At 36.7% G+C, this 14,795-nt stretch overlaps 1 protein-coding gene across 1 annotated transcript in view; it reads right to left on the reverse strand.

The window, feature by feature from the left end:
- plekhg4 (pleckstrin homology domain containing, family G (with RhoGef domain) member 4) overlaps positions 1 to 14,795 on the reverse strand; it is a 103,697-nt gene that overhangs the window by 30,227 nt on the left and 58,675 nt on the right. The window contains exons 14-15 of the mRNA XM_052028712.1: positions 13,693 to 13,884; positions 637 to 1,643 (exon numbers count right to left, since the gene is read on the reverse strand). Coding sequence (XP_051884672.1) covers positions 637 to 1,643; positions 13,693 to 13,884 — 1,199 coding nt within the window. The remainder of the gene's footprint in view (positions 1 to 636; positions 1,644 to 13,692; positions 13,885 to 14,795) is intronic.

Here is a 14,795-nt window from a genome sequence, read left to right on the forward strand (position 1 = left end):
TGTGTTCAATAGTTTGTATTCAACTACCAGTTTCAACCAGGTCATTACTGAGTATAACTGCAATCCCCAAGGAAATGGGAGGTAATAAATAGTTGCATTCTTACTTCCAATCCCAACCCATTGAAGTCTGCTTGAAATTGCACACATGGCTATCCATCAAAATACTGATTATGAACTAGCACTCAATGCTTTTATGAGTGACTGACACTCTCTATTCAGGTTCAGAAATTATGAATGATCGCTTGTTCAAAATATCAGAGAGCTTGTCATATGAAAGAAGCCAAGAATTTCAAAGTAATCTTTTGAAGATTTTTTCCAGAGGGCTTTTCTTTAAAATTTCTCTCTCTCTCACACACACGCACACACAGATGAGAGTCATAATCATTGAGAAAACCAATTCCTTTTAAAGAAAAAAGAGGGCATAATCAATATAGGTAGTATTTGAGGAAGTCACTGTACTAAGCAACTCTGAATATGTAGCTGTTACTGGGAAATGACGGTAAATATTCAGAACAAGTACACACTTTCTCTAAATATTTCGTGTCAGTGTAATGTTACGGCTTAATTTAAAGGAAGCTATTTCTTGCTGTGTTTGTCTGTAAATTTACACTACTCCTGGATGAATTTAATACCCACCTAACCTTAGCCTTGGCCTCCGGTAAGGGAATATAACTTCTGTGACCTTCTGCTTGGTTTTCAGTCCAAATGAACAATGGTTGCTGTCTAGAGATACAAGGTCTATCATTAAGTTCAGTGCTGCTCACTTCAAGCCCTTTAATGAACACTCCCGTGTTTCCATGCCTTGCAGGTTCAAGAGAAGTTCTTTGACATGAATTGTACCTGAAAGTCTCATTAGGTGAACAGTCAAAACTCTGTGCTTTCCGCAGTAGTTTTTTCTGATGTTGATTCTGGTACTCTGGCACTGAAGAGCATCTAGATTTTGTGTGAGAAAAGTTAACATTGCTTTCACAGTTGGCTTCTTTATCAAACGTACTCTGCAGATGTTTGCAAGCCTCTGGTGTTGACATATGAACAGAGGCACAAACTCTTCCTCCTCCCACTTGATCAAAGTCCTGGTAACAAGCAGTAGAATTTTTGCTGGGAATAGTTTCAGGTACAGAAACTTCATTATTTATGGTCCCATAACAAATGTCTGATGATTGTGTTAAGAATTTGTCTTTCTTCCACAGACCACAATGTGTTGATCTATTGCTTGGAGAATAAACACTATTGTTTGAACCTGCAGAACCTCGTTCACATTGTAATTTTAGCTCAATACCATCTGAATGCCTCCTGGGTTCTACACTTAAATTCTCATTTCTCATACTTTCAAATTCAGGAAGCTTATGATCTGATGGCAATGACTTTCTGGTCCGCAATGCAGCTTCTAGTTTTTTTTCAAAGATGAGCTTTGTCTCTTGGCATTTGGACCAAGCAAACTTCCACTGTTTCATCCCCTTCTCATTTTTTAATTCACATGCCAATTGTTTCATTTCTTGAAACTTTGCATCTGGAATTTCAGGATGTTGACAATGATGATTTTCCAGATATTTTGCAATAGGTCCACAACGTTCTGGCGAACAGCAGTCATCCATACTGATGCATGCAAGGTGCCGCATACCTTGTAGAGCCCACTCATAAGCCTGTAACAAAGACAAATGAGCTTAACAGCCAAACCCATAATAAAAGGCAACATTTCTTAAGATTGAGTTCAGGTCCACACAAAAAGAATACATAAAATAGTAAAGAGCTCTGACATGAGATACGTTAATGACTTTTACAAAGATTGACACAAAATAAATATTTGCAGCATAATTGGTGACAGACAGAAAAAAAAACTCAAAAGTTACTGAAGTAAATACTAGTAAAAATGTATCCCGTTACCACAGACTTCCGAGTGAGCTGATATATTTTCCACAAAATGCTCGTGGAAAAAGGCACTTTGATTAGGGAACAATTTTATTTTAATACATTATACAATATGTAATAATCCATATTCTGTAAGTGTAAATAAACATACTTAAATTTAATATACTAACAATTTATTATACTTGTTCAGAAGGTGATAAAAGTTTTTTTTTGCTCTGACAAACAAATCTCAATTGATTCCATGAAACTTAAAACATGAACATCTTTAATTTGTTTTACAGCAGATATTCTTTGAATTTAAAAAATATATACTTTTGGGACATGGGTGTCATTCACCTTGAGAAGGTGCTGTTCAGGGCTTCCATGAACTGCAGTACTGCTTCTGGTGAAGATATGCTGCTGGGGTAGAGAATTTCAGGACTTAGATCTAACAACAGTGAAGGAACTTAACTGGCTACCATTTAAATATCATTCATTCTGCCCAGATCATTTTTTATGCAAATTCTCTTTAAATTGTGTTTCTGGATGATAAAAAGACTCTGCACAGGGATAAAAACATTTGTCCCAAACAAGTCCTCCTCAGGTTCCATTCCTGTGAACTGTTCGTAACCTGGACTGTTTGCAAGTCAGAAATGCGGCTGCAAACTGGGTTTTAACACGGCAGAAGATGCCTGCAGCTCTGTAGCAGCTGGCAAATCTATCCCTCTGGTCTCTCACGTGCTCATTCATATGTACAAGATGTATAGTCTGCATTCGTAACCTGGGGATGACCTGTAACTAAAATAATGAACCACCTACTTGGTTGGAAATAAAACAAAGATATGAGCGTGATTAGAAGAAGCCATTGAACTACAATTCGCATACGATGAATGTAATAACAAAAAAAATCAGACCTGAAATAGTGATTGCTTAAAATATGTGGTAATTAAAAGGATGTGAGCTTCAATTTCAGTTTCTTGGTAATGATATAACCTTGGATAAATTGAGCTTTTGATGCTTGTTCACCTGCTTGAAGTAGGATGTGAGACACAACCTCACAATATTCTAGTTCTTAAATCAGAAAGTAAATCTGCAAAGCATTTGGATGATCTGCCTGACAGATGGCTTGGCCAGGGGAAGAACCTAACATGGCAAGAAAAAAATCACTGGGTGGGGGAAGAGGAACTCAAGAGGCAAAGACTCTCAAGCATAATTATTTAATAATTCATGAATCAGTCTTTTGATTTATGAGTAGCGTTCTGGTGGTTACAGTAATAAATGAATGAAAAATATCTATAAATAAAAAGTGAATTCTTCTACAGTTATATTTACGATTACTTTTGAAGATATTTTCCAATACAAGTATCGGTTTAAGATAATGGTAGATTTGTCAACACGGAAAGAAAATGAAATGACAAAATTCTTTATTGAGTTACTTTTGAAGCTCAGTAACCCAATCGTGTTCAAGATTCATGAGTAACGTCCACAGAGTGATTTGTGACATTTGTATTCAAAGAATGGAATTGCACATGACAAAGAAAATAAAAAGTGACTTATTCCTCCTTCTCTGATTCCATTTTAACCCAGGCCACCCATCAAAATAAACTGGGTCTCTAATATCATCAAATTCTTTTGGAGTACAGATCTCAACTTCCAGGCTATTTATTACATACCATATGTAAGATGCTAAATCCATTCAGACTCTCATCAAAATTTGTTACTGTGTCAAATCTATGGGGAATTTATAGACTAATGTTTAAGGCAGGATGTTGGCTATACTCACATTGAGCATTGCAAGCGTGTAGATAATTTTCAGTGAAAATTTCACTTTGTTCTTTGTGAATCAAAATAATAGTGAAAAATGCAGTTCACCAGAGATTAGCTCACATAACATAGATGAATGTATACAATAGGCCAGTAATAAGTATTCAGAAATCATGACGTGAGGTAAATAAACTTGTGTAAAATGCAAGATAATTAGACTTGAGAATGTGCATGCAAAAAGTGCAAGCACTTGAAAAATAATACTTCAAACCATGTAAGCCACTCACCTAGTACCGATGCATTCCTTTTGCATTGCACTGTTCCTAAATCAGTTTTAAAATCATTCTCTCTCATTTTGCAAATGACCCATTTCTGAGATACTCAACTAGCCCAAGTCGGGGCCCCCACTGACATGCATTCATCCACAAGACAATACAATACAGTCCGATTCTGAAGTGTTTGAGGTTCTCGGCACCAAGAATCACTGAAACATAATTTCTACTGTCTATTTTCATTAATACTACAATGATCAAAAATATCCCTTTAATTTACTGTCAAATGTAAGTCTAAAGAAAACAATTTTGTTCTTTGAATGTAAACGTCTCAGTACAAAGTTCTTTTAAAAAATATCATGAAAGCAGATTTGAAATGTACAATGTACTCTCCTAATTTGGTGATTTTTTTTTAATACAGGCTATTTACAACAAAAACAAAGATGAATAGTTTTTTTTTAAAAAAGTACTGCATACAAAGTAGACATTTGACTCAACAAAAGACCACGTGCACAGTATAATAGTGATCAAGGGTTTTGTAAAGCACCAACAGTAAACAACAGTTACCCTATAAATTGTTCAGTCATTTCTATTATAAAATAAACATAACCCAATCTGCTGCACATAGCCATTGCCTACCGTTAGCTGTGCTATAATGCATTAATGCCTAAGAAATTTCGAACAAATACAAACATGCTCCGACCTCCACAGATCCACGAACTGATCTCAGTCCTGGATTCTATGAGACTCCTTCTGCTGTGTATGTTATCATCCTTAACTCAGACACGGAGATGATGGCGCCCAGCAAATGTGCTAACTTACTTCCCTACGAGCCCTGCTGTATTCATAGGCAAATGCTAGGTTAAATACCAGATGGCCTTCCCTCAGTAACTAATGGAAAAGGGATAGGGGAGGGGGTGGAAGAGTTTTCTACCTCTGCACTACAAAATTACACAACAATGCAGCATGAAATAAAAGTGCAGCACTGGAATTTTAACTGGCTGCAGCTCAGCAGAGTCACAAAATTTTCAACACTCAACGTATGTTTTAACAAAAATCTAAATGATATTCAGCTTAAATCCAGAAAGATCGATGTTCTGATTCACACTAATTAGAATCATGTTGCAGATAGGCAATGTTGTTGGAGAGAGACTTCTAGAAGATTTACGCTTTGCCTAGATGTGAAAAGACAAACAATAACATAGCTGGTCATTTGAACTTTTTTTGATACTTGCAAAGTTTGGGAGCAATTTATAAATGCATAGAATGCTCTACAACTGTCAGAACTGCAATGTTTCTTAATGCTCATCTTTGGTAAAAGTCCCTTTCTAAATTCAGCTTTAATTAACTATAAACTATGACACAATATTATAGCACATGATCCCTTTGTTACTGATTTTGAAAAATGTCACCCACAGATGTCACTGATTCATTCATTTCAGCCACGAGTGCCATCTGCTATTTCCAGGTCTTCAATTCACAAAAGTGTGACTATCGATTTAACAATCAATGCAGCTAGAGGTCAAAGTTAATCATCAGTTACTTATTCAGGGTGGCATAGATTTAGCCAAGGTGTGGTGATATAGAATGACTCTTGGCCTGGAATTCAAATCCAAAGCCCTGGTGCATATGCTCTTTAACATACAAAGTTTGTTGGGCTGACTTTCCATTCATGTTACTATCCAGGCACATTGAGATAGATGGTCATCAGAAGGAAACAATCATGGTGCAAAAACTTATCATAGAGTCACAGAGAAATACAGCATGGAAGCAGGCCCTTTGGCCCACCAAATCCATACTAACCACCAAACACCGATTTTTACACAAATCAATACACAAGGGGCAACTTAGTGGCCAATTAACCTACCAGCCCACATTTCTTTGGGATGAAACTCGAGCACCTGGAAGAAACTCACACAGTCACGAGGAAAACATAGAAACTCCATACAGACAGCATTGGAGATCAGATTCAAAACCAGGTCTCTAGTGCTGTGAGGAAGCAGCTCTACTAGTTGCGTCACTGTGTCTGAATTTAATCTTTTAAACTGATTCCTGTTAAAACAAAAATCTCAATTATTTTTTGTGCACAGTTTGTGTCACTGATACAGGTTCCTCCACAAGGTGAGTTGCTGCCCTCTCCATGAAGTACCAATGATTTGGTATGAACTTCAACTACTTGTACACCATTCAAAAACTCATCATTATTTCATGACTGCTGCATCATGACATGCAAGTTGTGACCATAAGCGACAGATTCACCACAGACCCAAGCCTTGTGCAGATTGGGGTCAGGCAAGGCTGCATCATTACTCAAACTCTCTTCTCAATCTTCCTTGCTGCAATACTACATCTCATCTCTAATAAAGTTTCCCACTGGATTAGAATTAATCTACAGGATGAATGGAAATGAGTTAGCCTTTGTTGTTCCACTCAGAGGTCATTCCAAACTCAGTCATTGAATTACAGTACACAGATGAGCAAGCTCCAACCAACTAATTTAATCCTTCACTGAAGTGCATGAGAGGATGAGCCTTAAACTAAACATCTGTAAGGCAAAGATCCTCCACCAACCTGTCCCCACAGCACACCACCACCTATTGACAATCAGAACCCATGCAAAGTACCTGAAAAAAGGTCACATTCCATATTTTGGAAGCCACCTCTTCGTTCTGGCGGACATCAATGACAAATCTCACCACCACCTCCAGTGCACCAGCACACACTTCAGGTGACCCTGGAAAAGAATGTTCGTACACCAAACCTTGCACCAACTTTTGGTCTGCCAAGCAGTAGTGACTTCCAGTTTTCTTGTATGCTCTGGAATCATAGACAACGTATAATAAACCCCTCACAGCACTAGAGAAGTACCATCTATGCAGTCTCTAAAATTTCTCCCAATCCATTAGCAGATCAGACAATCAAATATCAGTCTCCTCTCCCAGGTCAACATATCCGGCATCAAGCCTCTGAGCATATTCAATCAGTTTCAACTGGTGGTTAACAACAGCCACACGTTTGATGCCAGATAGCCAAAAAAAACATTCTATTCTGAGCCCTGTCAGTGGGACAAAGGAAGCACTTCAAAGACACCTTCAAAGTCTCTCAGAAAAATTGCAACATCCTCATAGTCATAGAAATCTGTGGTCTCTAACCACTTAAAATGGAGAAGCATGCAGAAAGACATGAAGCTCTTCGATTCTCTATGAAAGGAGTTCACGGATGCTATGAAAGACAACAGAGGAGCACACAATGTTCCTAATTATCCTTCTTACTTTCCTGTCAAGCACCACCTGCCTCACCTGCAGGTCCTAAGAACTTATGGGGAACTAACAGAACTGGAATGCAAAAAAGTTACCCACAATTTCAAACAACTGCTCTAGAAGAGTGGACTTCTATTTTTTTTTAATCATTTTTATTTTTTCAATTATTTAAAACAATTTAATAATTTAAAATATATCCAAGACATTCAAAAACTCTTACGACATCTTGATAACTTTGACAGGACTGAGGCTCTGTCCCCAGTTTCGTTTCCTGTCAAAGATTATCAGGTACACTGGTGCAGGGCCTCACTGTTATGCTGGTTGAGGCCAAGATAATAATTTCAGGGCACACATTAGTATGAGTTAGAATGGAGACAGGAAGAATGTAGGTGTTAAGTCCAGGCAGTGGGTTGAATCGTGAATAGTTCAGTGACAAACTTGTTTTAATACTGTGCTGTAGCCTGCAAGGGAGATGAGTGGAAACAAAATTCATTTTTGACTGAAGTAATTTGTACTACAATGGTATGCATGCTGCAACTTCAATGATACACTTGCAAAGTATATACCTTCTAAACAATGACCTACAATAGAGGTAATTGATATAATTTATAATTTTGGGTACCCAGAAAAACCATTTGCTCTGCCAATTCAACTTTAATACATGCATGGAAGAACAAAGCTCATCTTAAATTCACAAGCAGATTTCATTTTCCATTTTTCACTTCAGCCATCTTTGTACTTTCTCTAAGCAGCAGTGAGTGAAACATGATTAGTTTTACTTTGAGTCCATACCCATCAAGAATTGGTTCGAGATTGATCAAAATCATTCTACTAAGGGCTAGCAAACAACTACTTCCCTTAATGTCTCAACAGTATTCATCATCAGGTCTTATAGAGATCCTTTTTTGAAACATAAATTTTAGTCCAGTGGAATGAAATGTCTATATTTATATACCACAATGGGCAAGATGATTTCTAATCAAACATTTAAGATAAATGTTTATCTAACAAAGCACTTGTGAATTTGCATTCTGCTGTTAGATTCTTGGACATAAGTACAAGTAACAATTAGCAGATTGGGTTGCAGCTGGCAATTGTTTCCTCTATTGCTGCTCAGCAATTCTAAATTATTTAAACAATAACGCCCAACTAAGATTTATGTTTGTTAGAAGTTAATATTTTTAATCCTCCTGCTTGAAAAGGATTAGATAAAGACAACAAATTTGTCACCGTGTTACTTAAGTTAGTAGTTAACTACATCTTAGAGACACTTCTTAGCAACAGGTTCAGTGTTGCATTTCCCTGCCAGAACTTGGAATGGCGGATTGAAGGAAAGATTCAAAAATGTTCATAAAACCTCCTTGAAAAATGCAACATCCCCACCAACTCTGGGAATCCCTGGTCCAAGATAGCTCTGAGAAGGGTGTACAAAGAAGCCCAGTGTAACTGGTGAAAGGAGTAAGCCACCTTTCAAATTACCCATCCGCCTGTCTGAGCAAGCATCTCCTGCCCCACATGTATCAAAATCTCCAGGTGTTACACCGGCCTCTCATCAGTCACCCAGACCCACAGACTGGAGTGGAAGCAAGTCATCCTCAATCCTGCAGGGCTTCCTAAGAAAAATATATGTTGAACTGGATTATGCCATACTTTCTTATTGAGAAGTTAGTTGCAGGCTTTTCTTTCCGGGTATGATGTGCTTAGATATAAACAAATGTAAATTAATTTCCCAAAATTATATTGCAATTACAAACCATACGAAGTTACCACAGTTGAAGGGTTACTAAGAGAAATGTTTTGGTTACAATTTTGTAATGCATTTGAAGCAGTTGAGAAAGAAAAAGCTTCTTCTTAGCAGCTGTGTCTCTTTACAAATCAGTGTACACAACTTGGTAGAGTAAACAGAGTTAGGTGTACCACAATTAACACTCACTCCTCCTATATCCACAACCATTCCCCCACTCTGATCCTCAACCACCATGCTACACACAAACAAAGCAATTTTTAGCATCTTCATTTGAAATTTACTGTCTCAGGATGCATTTTTAAATATCCCACATTCAAGTAATTAAATAGAAGCCCATTTAAATTATTATAATTATGTAACACTTTCAAAGCATCTTGCTTTACATAATTACCTTAGAGTAATCACAAAGTAACTAAAGTAAGTAGATGCTGAACTATTGGCTCAGGTTGCCAAGGCTTGAGATTTTGGTTTTTATTATATACTCAAAACACCATCTGTAAAATTGGCTTTAACTTGCATGGAACTATCTGCATGTACCTCTATTGCTCTCAGGAACTTTGAGACTCACATACAACCATGCACAAATGCAGAATTCCCAAAATTCCTCTCAGCTAATCATAAGCAATTTCCTGGCTACACTCTGTTGTTGGACTCCACATGGAATCCAAGAGAACAGTGCCAAATTCACACAATTTTCTAGCATTATGCTGGAAGATATATGTCCATTCATTTTAACTGATTGGGAAATCTACATGATCAATTAAAGCCACAAAGCCCATGTTGTGCAGAGTTTTACTGACAGTTTGTGGCTGGCTTTCTGAGTGAAGTTACTGGTTTAAGAACCACATTATATGAGTGCTGATCTCATGGGTAGAGATCTGACAGAGAAACGTGGCTCACCACTCTCTGAATACCCAGAGACAATACACATGCCCAGAAGCTAAACAGTACTTGAATAGAGTTTGTGAACATCAACTGAACTACTGCATTACTTTGCACAATTAGAGAAATAATATTTCATTTACCTGTATTGAGAAATTGCCAGGGATCCATTAGATAGAATTACTGCAAAAAGAGACTTGTGACTGAAACACAGCATGTCCAATTGTTGGTAAATACGCACTAAGATCCTTGATGTATTCCAGTCAAGCAACTACGTCAGATGGAAGTAACTTACAAATAAAAAAAAAACAATGGAATGGCTACATGATCATTTTTTTTACAGTGAGATATAACACTTGGTCGTGATGAGTGGTGCATTAAATCCTACCCATGAACCACATGTGGGCTGTGCAACATTAGTACCTGATCCACCTCAGTGACTGCCTAACCACCACACTTGCTGCTCCATCACCTGCACTTGTGTCAATTAAGTTCCAAAAGCAGGCTTCTGATCAAAGAGACCCCACACAGTGTGGATGAGGAAGCAGTGTGCGCAGTGGCCAGCTATACAAAAGCAAGGAACATTTATGACATTGACAGATATCCAAAAAAAATTAAACTTTATTCATTTTATTGTCACTTTAAATTGTACAGTTTCAACACTTTAAAGATTAAAATAATAATAGTTTAAACCAAATGTACTTAAACTTGGGCTCCCAATTAACTGCAAACTGCTGCATTTCCTTAAGATGTTAATTGTATATATTGACGGAAAGCTTCAGTTTTCTAATGAAACTTCCACAATAGTTTCTGTGGGACACATTCAGGATTTGGAAAACTTCTGCTGTGAAGACCTTGGACTCTGGAAGTGTTATTATACTTCAGACTCCAGAGACTTGTTCACTGTACTCCACCACCATAGCCTGCCACCTATCTCACTATCAGATCCCTGACTCTGGTTGCCTACTAACCTAAGGCCAAACCCAAAGAGGTATTTGAATACAATGAGCATTCAAAATCATGTGAGAGGCTTATTAAGGCTAATAAGCATGTTACATTGGAAATAAGACAATTTCACAATGACCCTTTGATCTATAATGCCTGCTTCATGCCAGACTTGCTGTTTGAAAATCTACCCCTTAATTATTTCAACACATTTCAAATAATGCTAGAGTTGGTAAACTATCTGAATGAAATAACAATGCCAAGTAAAATGTGCCAGTAGAATGGCTAGCTTGACACAGCAGAGTGTATGCATATTTGAGTGAGGTCATGGGTTTAAGCCCCAGTCCCGGATTTACTTAAGTGTACTGTAGAAGGTACTGTCTCATGAATGTGACATTAAACTGATGCCTTTACTACCGGGTTAAATAAATGTGATAGATTCCATTGAATTATGCAGAGCAGTGAAGATTTCAAATCCAATTCTCATCCAGTGATTCAACTGGCAACTTACTTTTGCTTTCTATCTGCTAATTGTCTGCTGCATTACTCTGCCTAATAGTGATTACATTTCAAAAATAATCAAGATTCTTTGGGAAGGAAACATGTTCAATTTTTTTTCCATCTTTCATTAGGAACATAATCCTGATCTAGAGCACAAAAAAACGCATGTTAACGAACAAAGTATGGAATAGCAGGGCACAGAGAGTTCAAATCTCACCCCAGGTTTCCAGGGAGATGACAAACAGCTGCAAAGCATTTCTGCAGTGTAAGAGATGAAAAGTGGTCAGGAAAGCCATTCTTCTGCTTTTCCTCATGGCATATACAAAGTAATTTGGGCAGCAGGCTGGGAGCAAGTTGCCTAGCTGATCTCACAACAATGCTCGACAATGGCCAAATAAATGAAAAAAAATGCAAAGAACTTTGTAAGGTAATATTTTAGTATTAATTAATTATTGCCTCAGTTTAATTTTTGAAGCTGATTACAGATAGTAGTCTAATAAAATGTACCTAATACTTCAAAGCAAAATGTGTTTTTCTTTTAGCACTTATTTTGTTTTAGCTTTAAAACAGTTTGACAGTCATTACATCACAGGAGGACAATGCACATTGAATCCTTGCATCCATTCCATCCCATTCCCCCACTACTATCCCTGCAACCTTGCAAATTTATTTCTCTCAAGCACCTAACCATTTTAAAACAAATGGCCATCCCCAATTTCACAACACTCAGAAGCAGCAAGTTCAAAATCATTACCACTTGCTGAGTAAAAACATTCTTTTTCATATTGCCCATGTATCTTTCAAATCCTTAAATCTGTATACCCTGGTCCTTGTATCATCAGATAATGTGAATGGCTTTCCTTTGTCTTCTGATGCAGCTTCCTAGGCCCTTTATCTAATATTTCCTCAGTGAAATGAATTACTCTTCATTATTTCTGCCTGCGACAATGAACTAGCATTGATTGCTATTACTGTTTGTGTTTTTGCCTATTGAAAATATATTTTGATTCTGTTACAACCTGTAAAGATTCTTAATGAAAATTATGGAAGTATGATCAAGTTTTGTTAGCAGGTTTGATGACAGAACAATATCTTTGATTACACAGAACCTAAGCAGAATAAACTATTTATTTTATACTAGTTTTGTTTGGGGATGGGGGATGGTTAAGAATAAAAATGCTCTGTTTCAATTACGAAAACAGAATCCAACCTTTAATTTATTGTGCAGTAGATAATTTAATTTTCCATCTTGCTTCTTTCAAATATTTAAAGATAAAACTAAATCAACTTGAGCACAATGGTGTAGGACTGCTTAAAACAAAAGGCAGTGCAATACCTGTACTAGAACAATTTTCCATTCTCTAATTATCACAAACTAGTTGGATTCAAGGACTTTCAAATTTACAGGTCAGGAAATTTATCTCAGATAATTTTTGATGACAATTTTTTTTACTTGTCCGTTTGTCTTGTTTGCATTTTGTCGGCCTTAAGATTTGCGGAAGGGTATTCTTAGATGGTTTAATTATAAAAATAACACCTCAAGTTAAACATATGTTATTAGAAGTGTTCTCCAAATAGAACGAAGAACTGGGAAGTACTTAAAAAGTAACCAGAAGCATGATCTGATTATCTTTGTGGATGATGCAATAAACGTACATGCAGCTGCCAGAACACCAAGATCGTGTTATAACTCTTTCTTTATTGTAATGATCCTTATTAATTTCTACAGTGATTTTCTGTGGTGAATGTTTACAGAAGGATCGCTGTACAAAAGAGTGGTACAACTCTAATGGTAATGTCTATTGCGGAAGGAAGAACTATTAGAAAACATTGAAACAAATTAATGTGAAAGTGGCAGAGTTTAAAGCATTTTACATGTAGTACTCAACACCTTATCAGTTATCAGAGTGTTTCTTTTAAATTTCAAAAGTTACATTATGGTGATTATACATATGGATTACGGCGCTTGCCTGCTGCAACCTTGGCAGAAGAGATGAATAATCTCTGAAAAGTGGTTTCTAAAGTTACAGAGGCTTTTCCATCAAAGTTGAAAAGAAAATAGATGACGCCCCCCACCACCATTTCATATGTTTAAATGCTATCAAATAGCATATTAATTTAATTGTCTATAAAAACTCTAATTTCTCTACTAGGTTATATAGCATTTTAATTGTTTCCCTCCCCCCCACCACCTTTCTTAGCTGTCTGACAGGGTATAGAATCCTGGGTGTAATAGATACTGAAATCGAAAGGCTATCCCACTGCAGTTTACAATCACAAATTTTGAAAAATTGCTTGTTAGGTGTCAAATAATTGGATAAAATTTGAACAGGTGTTCATCCACTTGAAATGCTGGGTAAGCACTGGTTGACTTGAGTAGTTTATTGAATAATTTCCTTATGTCCAGTTTATTGCATGAATCTTACGCTTTCTATAATCACTAAAAGAAACAAAGCAGCACCCTTTTACCCACCTTATCAAAAAATTCATATAATGATAAAGTCTTGTCAATCTTCAGTTTGCTTTCATCCAGGTTCTTTACAAATTCTCCAAATTGTTTTTTGTATGCCTGCAGCTTGCCTTCAAAAGCATGCAATTCTGACGACTTAAAGTCATGCCACTGTTCCAGCTTCTTCAAGAGATCCTTGCCTTTCCTACAATACCTCTATAATGAAAGGCGGACAGTTGTTAAAAATGAAGCACAATCAAATGATTAACAAGAGCACTATGTTCCTGAGAATCATAAACTTTAATTCTGAAAAAAGAGCTCATTTCATTTTCTAGCAACAATACCATGATATCCATGCACCTTATTTTAGTTAGCACAACACATGCAATAACAATTTTAAAAACATTAGCTAAATACTTTTACCTAAATATTAAGTTAAATGTGGTGTCATGCATGGAAGATGTATTTTGATTTACTAAAACTTTGAACCTTAAAGTTCCCTGCAAACTGCAATTGAAGTGTCAAAGAAATTAAGAGGTTAAATGCCTTAATTATGAGAAAGAAACAATAGATTTTACTAGAATGCTTACTTTCAGGATTCTGAAATTAAAGAAATACAGAACTGCTTTGCAAGTTAATATTCCATTGATATTTCCACTGACTTGATAGAGCAAATAACAGCAAAATATTGTAGAGTCAGAAACAGAAATAATGCTGGTCTCTTATTTATTCAGGAAGGCTTGTAAGATGTGCGAGTTTTCTGACTCAAATGTGTCAATCCTCCATCTTCCAGTAATGTTGCAAGATTTAACTTGAGAATATTTCAACATTACTATTCTGCACCAGGAATGAATCTGTGGCAAAATCATTCAAGTTACTATCTACCTGCACAGGGCCTGCTGCTCAAGATCTTTCTATCCCATTCTCACTTGTTAGAGATAATATAGGCAAAATCCCTTTGGGCTTCTGCATCCTGAAGTTGTGTGACAACATGCAGTGAGATTTTAATGGTCATTAGGTGTCAGGTGACAGCTTCTGAGGCCCCAATCTAACATGTTCTGACAGGTTTTGTCAAATGGCAAAGTTAGGGATTAAGCATTGCCTTCTGTCAAGGAATTTAAGAGTCT

The sequence above is a fragment of the Pristis pectinata genome, chromosome 13 (genome assembly GCF_009764475.1).
Source record: "Pristis pectinata isolate sPriPec2 chromosome 13, sPriPec2.1.pri, whole genome shotgun sequence".
Classification (NCBI taxonomy): Eukaryota; Metazoa; Chordata; class Chondrichthyes; order Rhinopristiformes; family Pristidae; genus Pristis; species Pristis pectinata.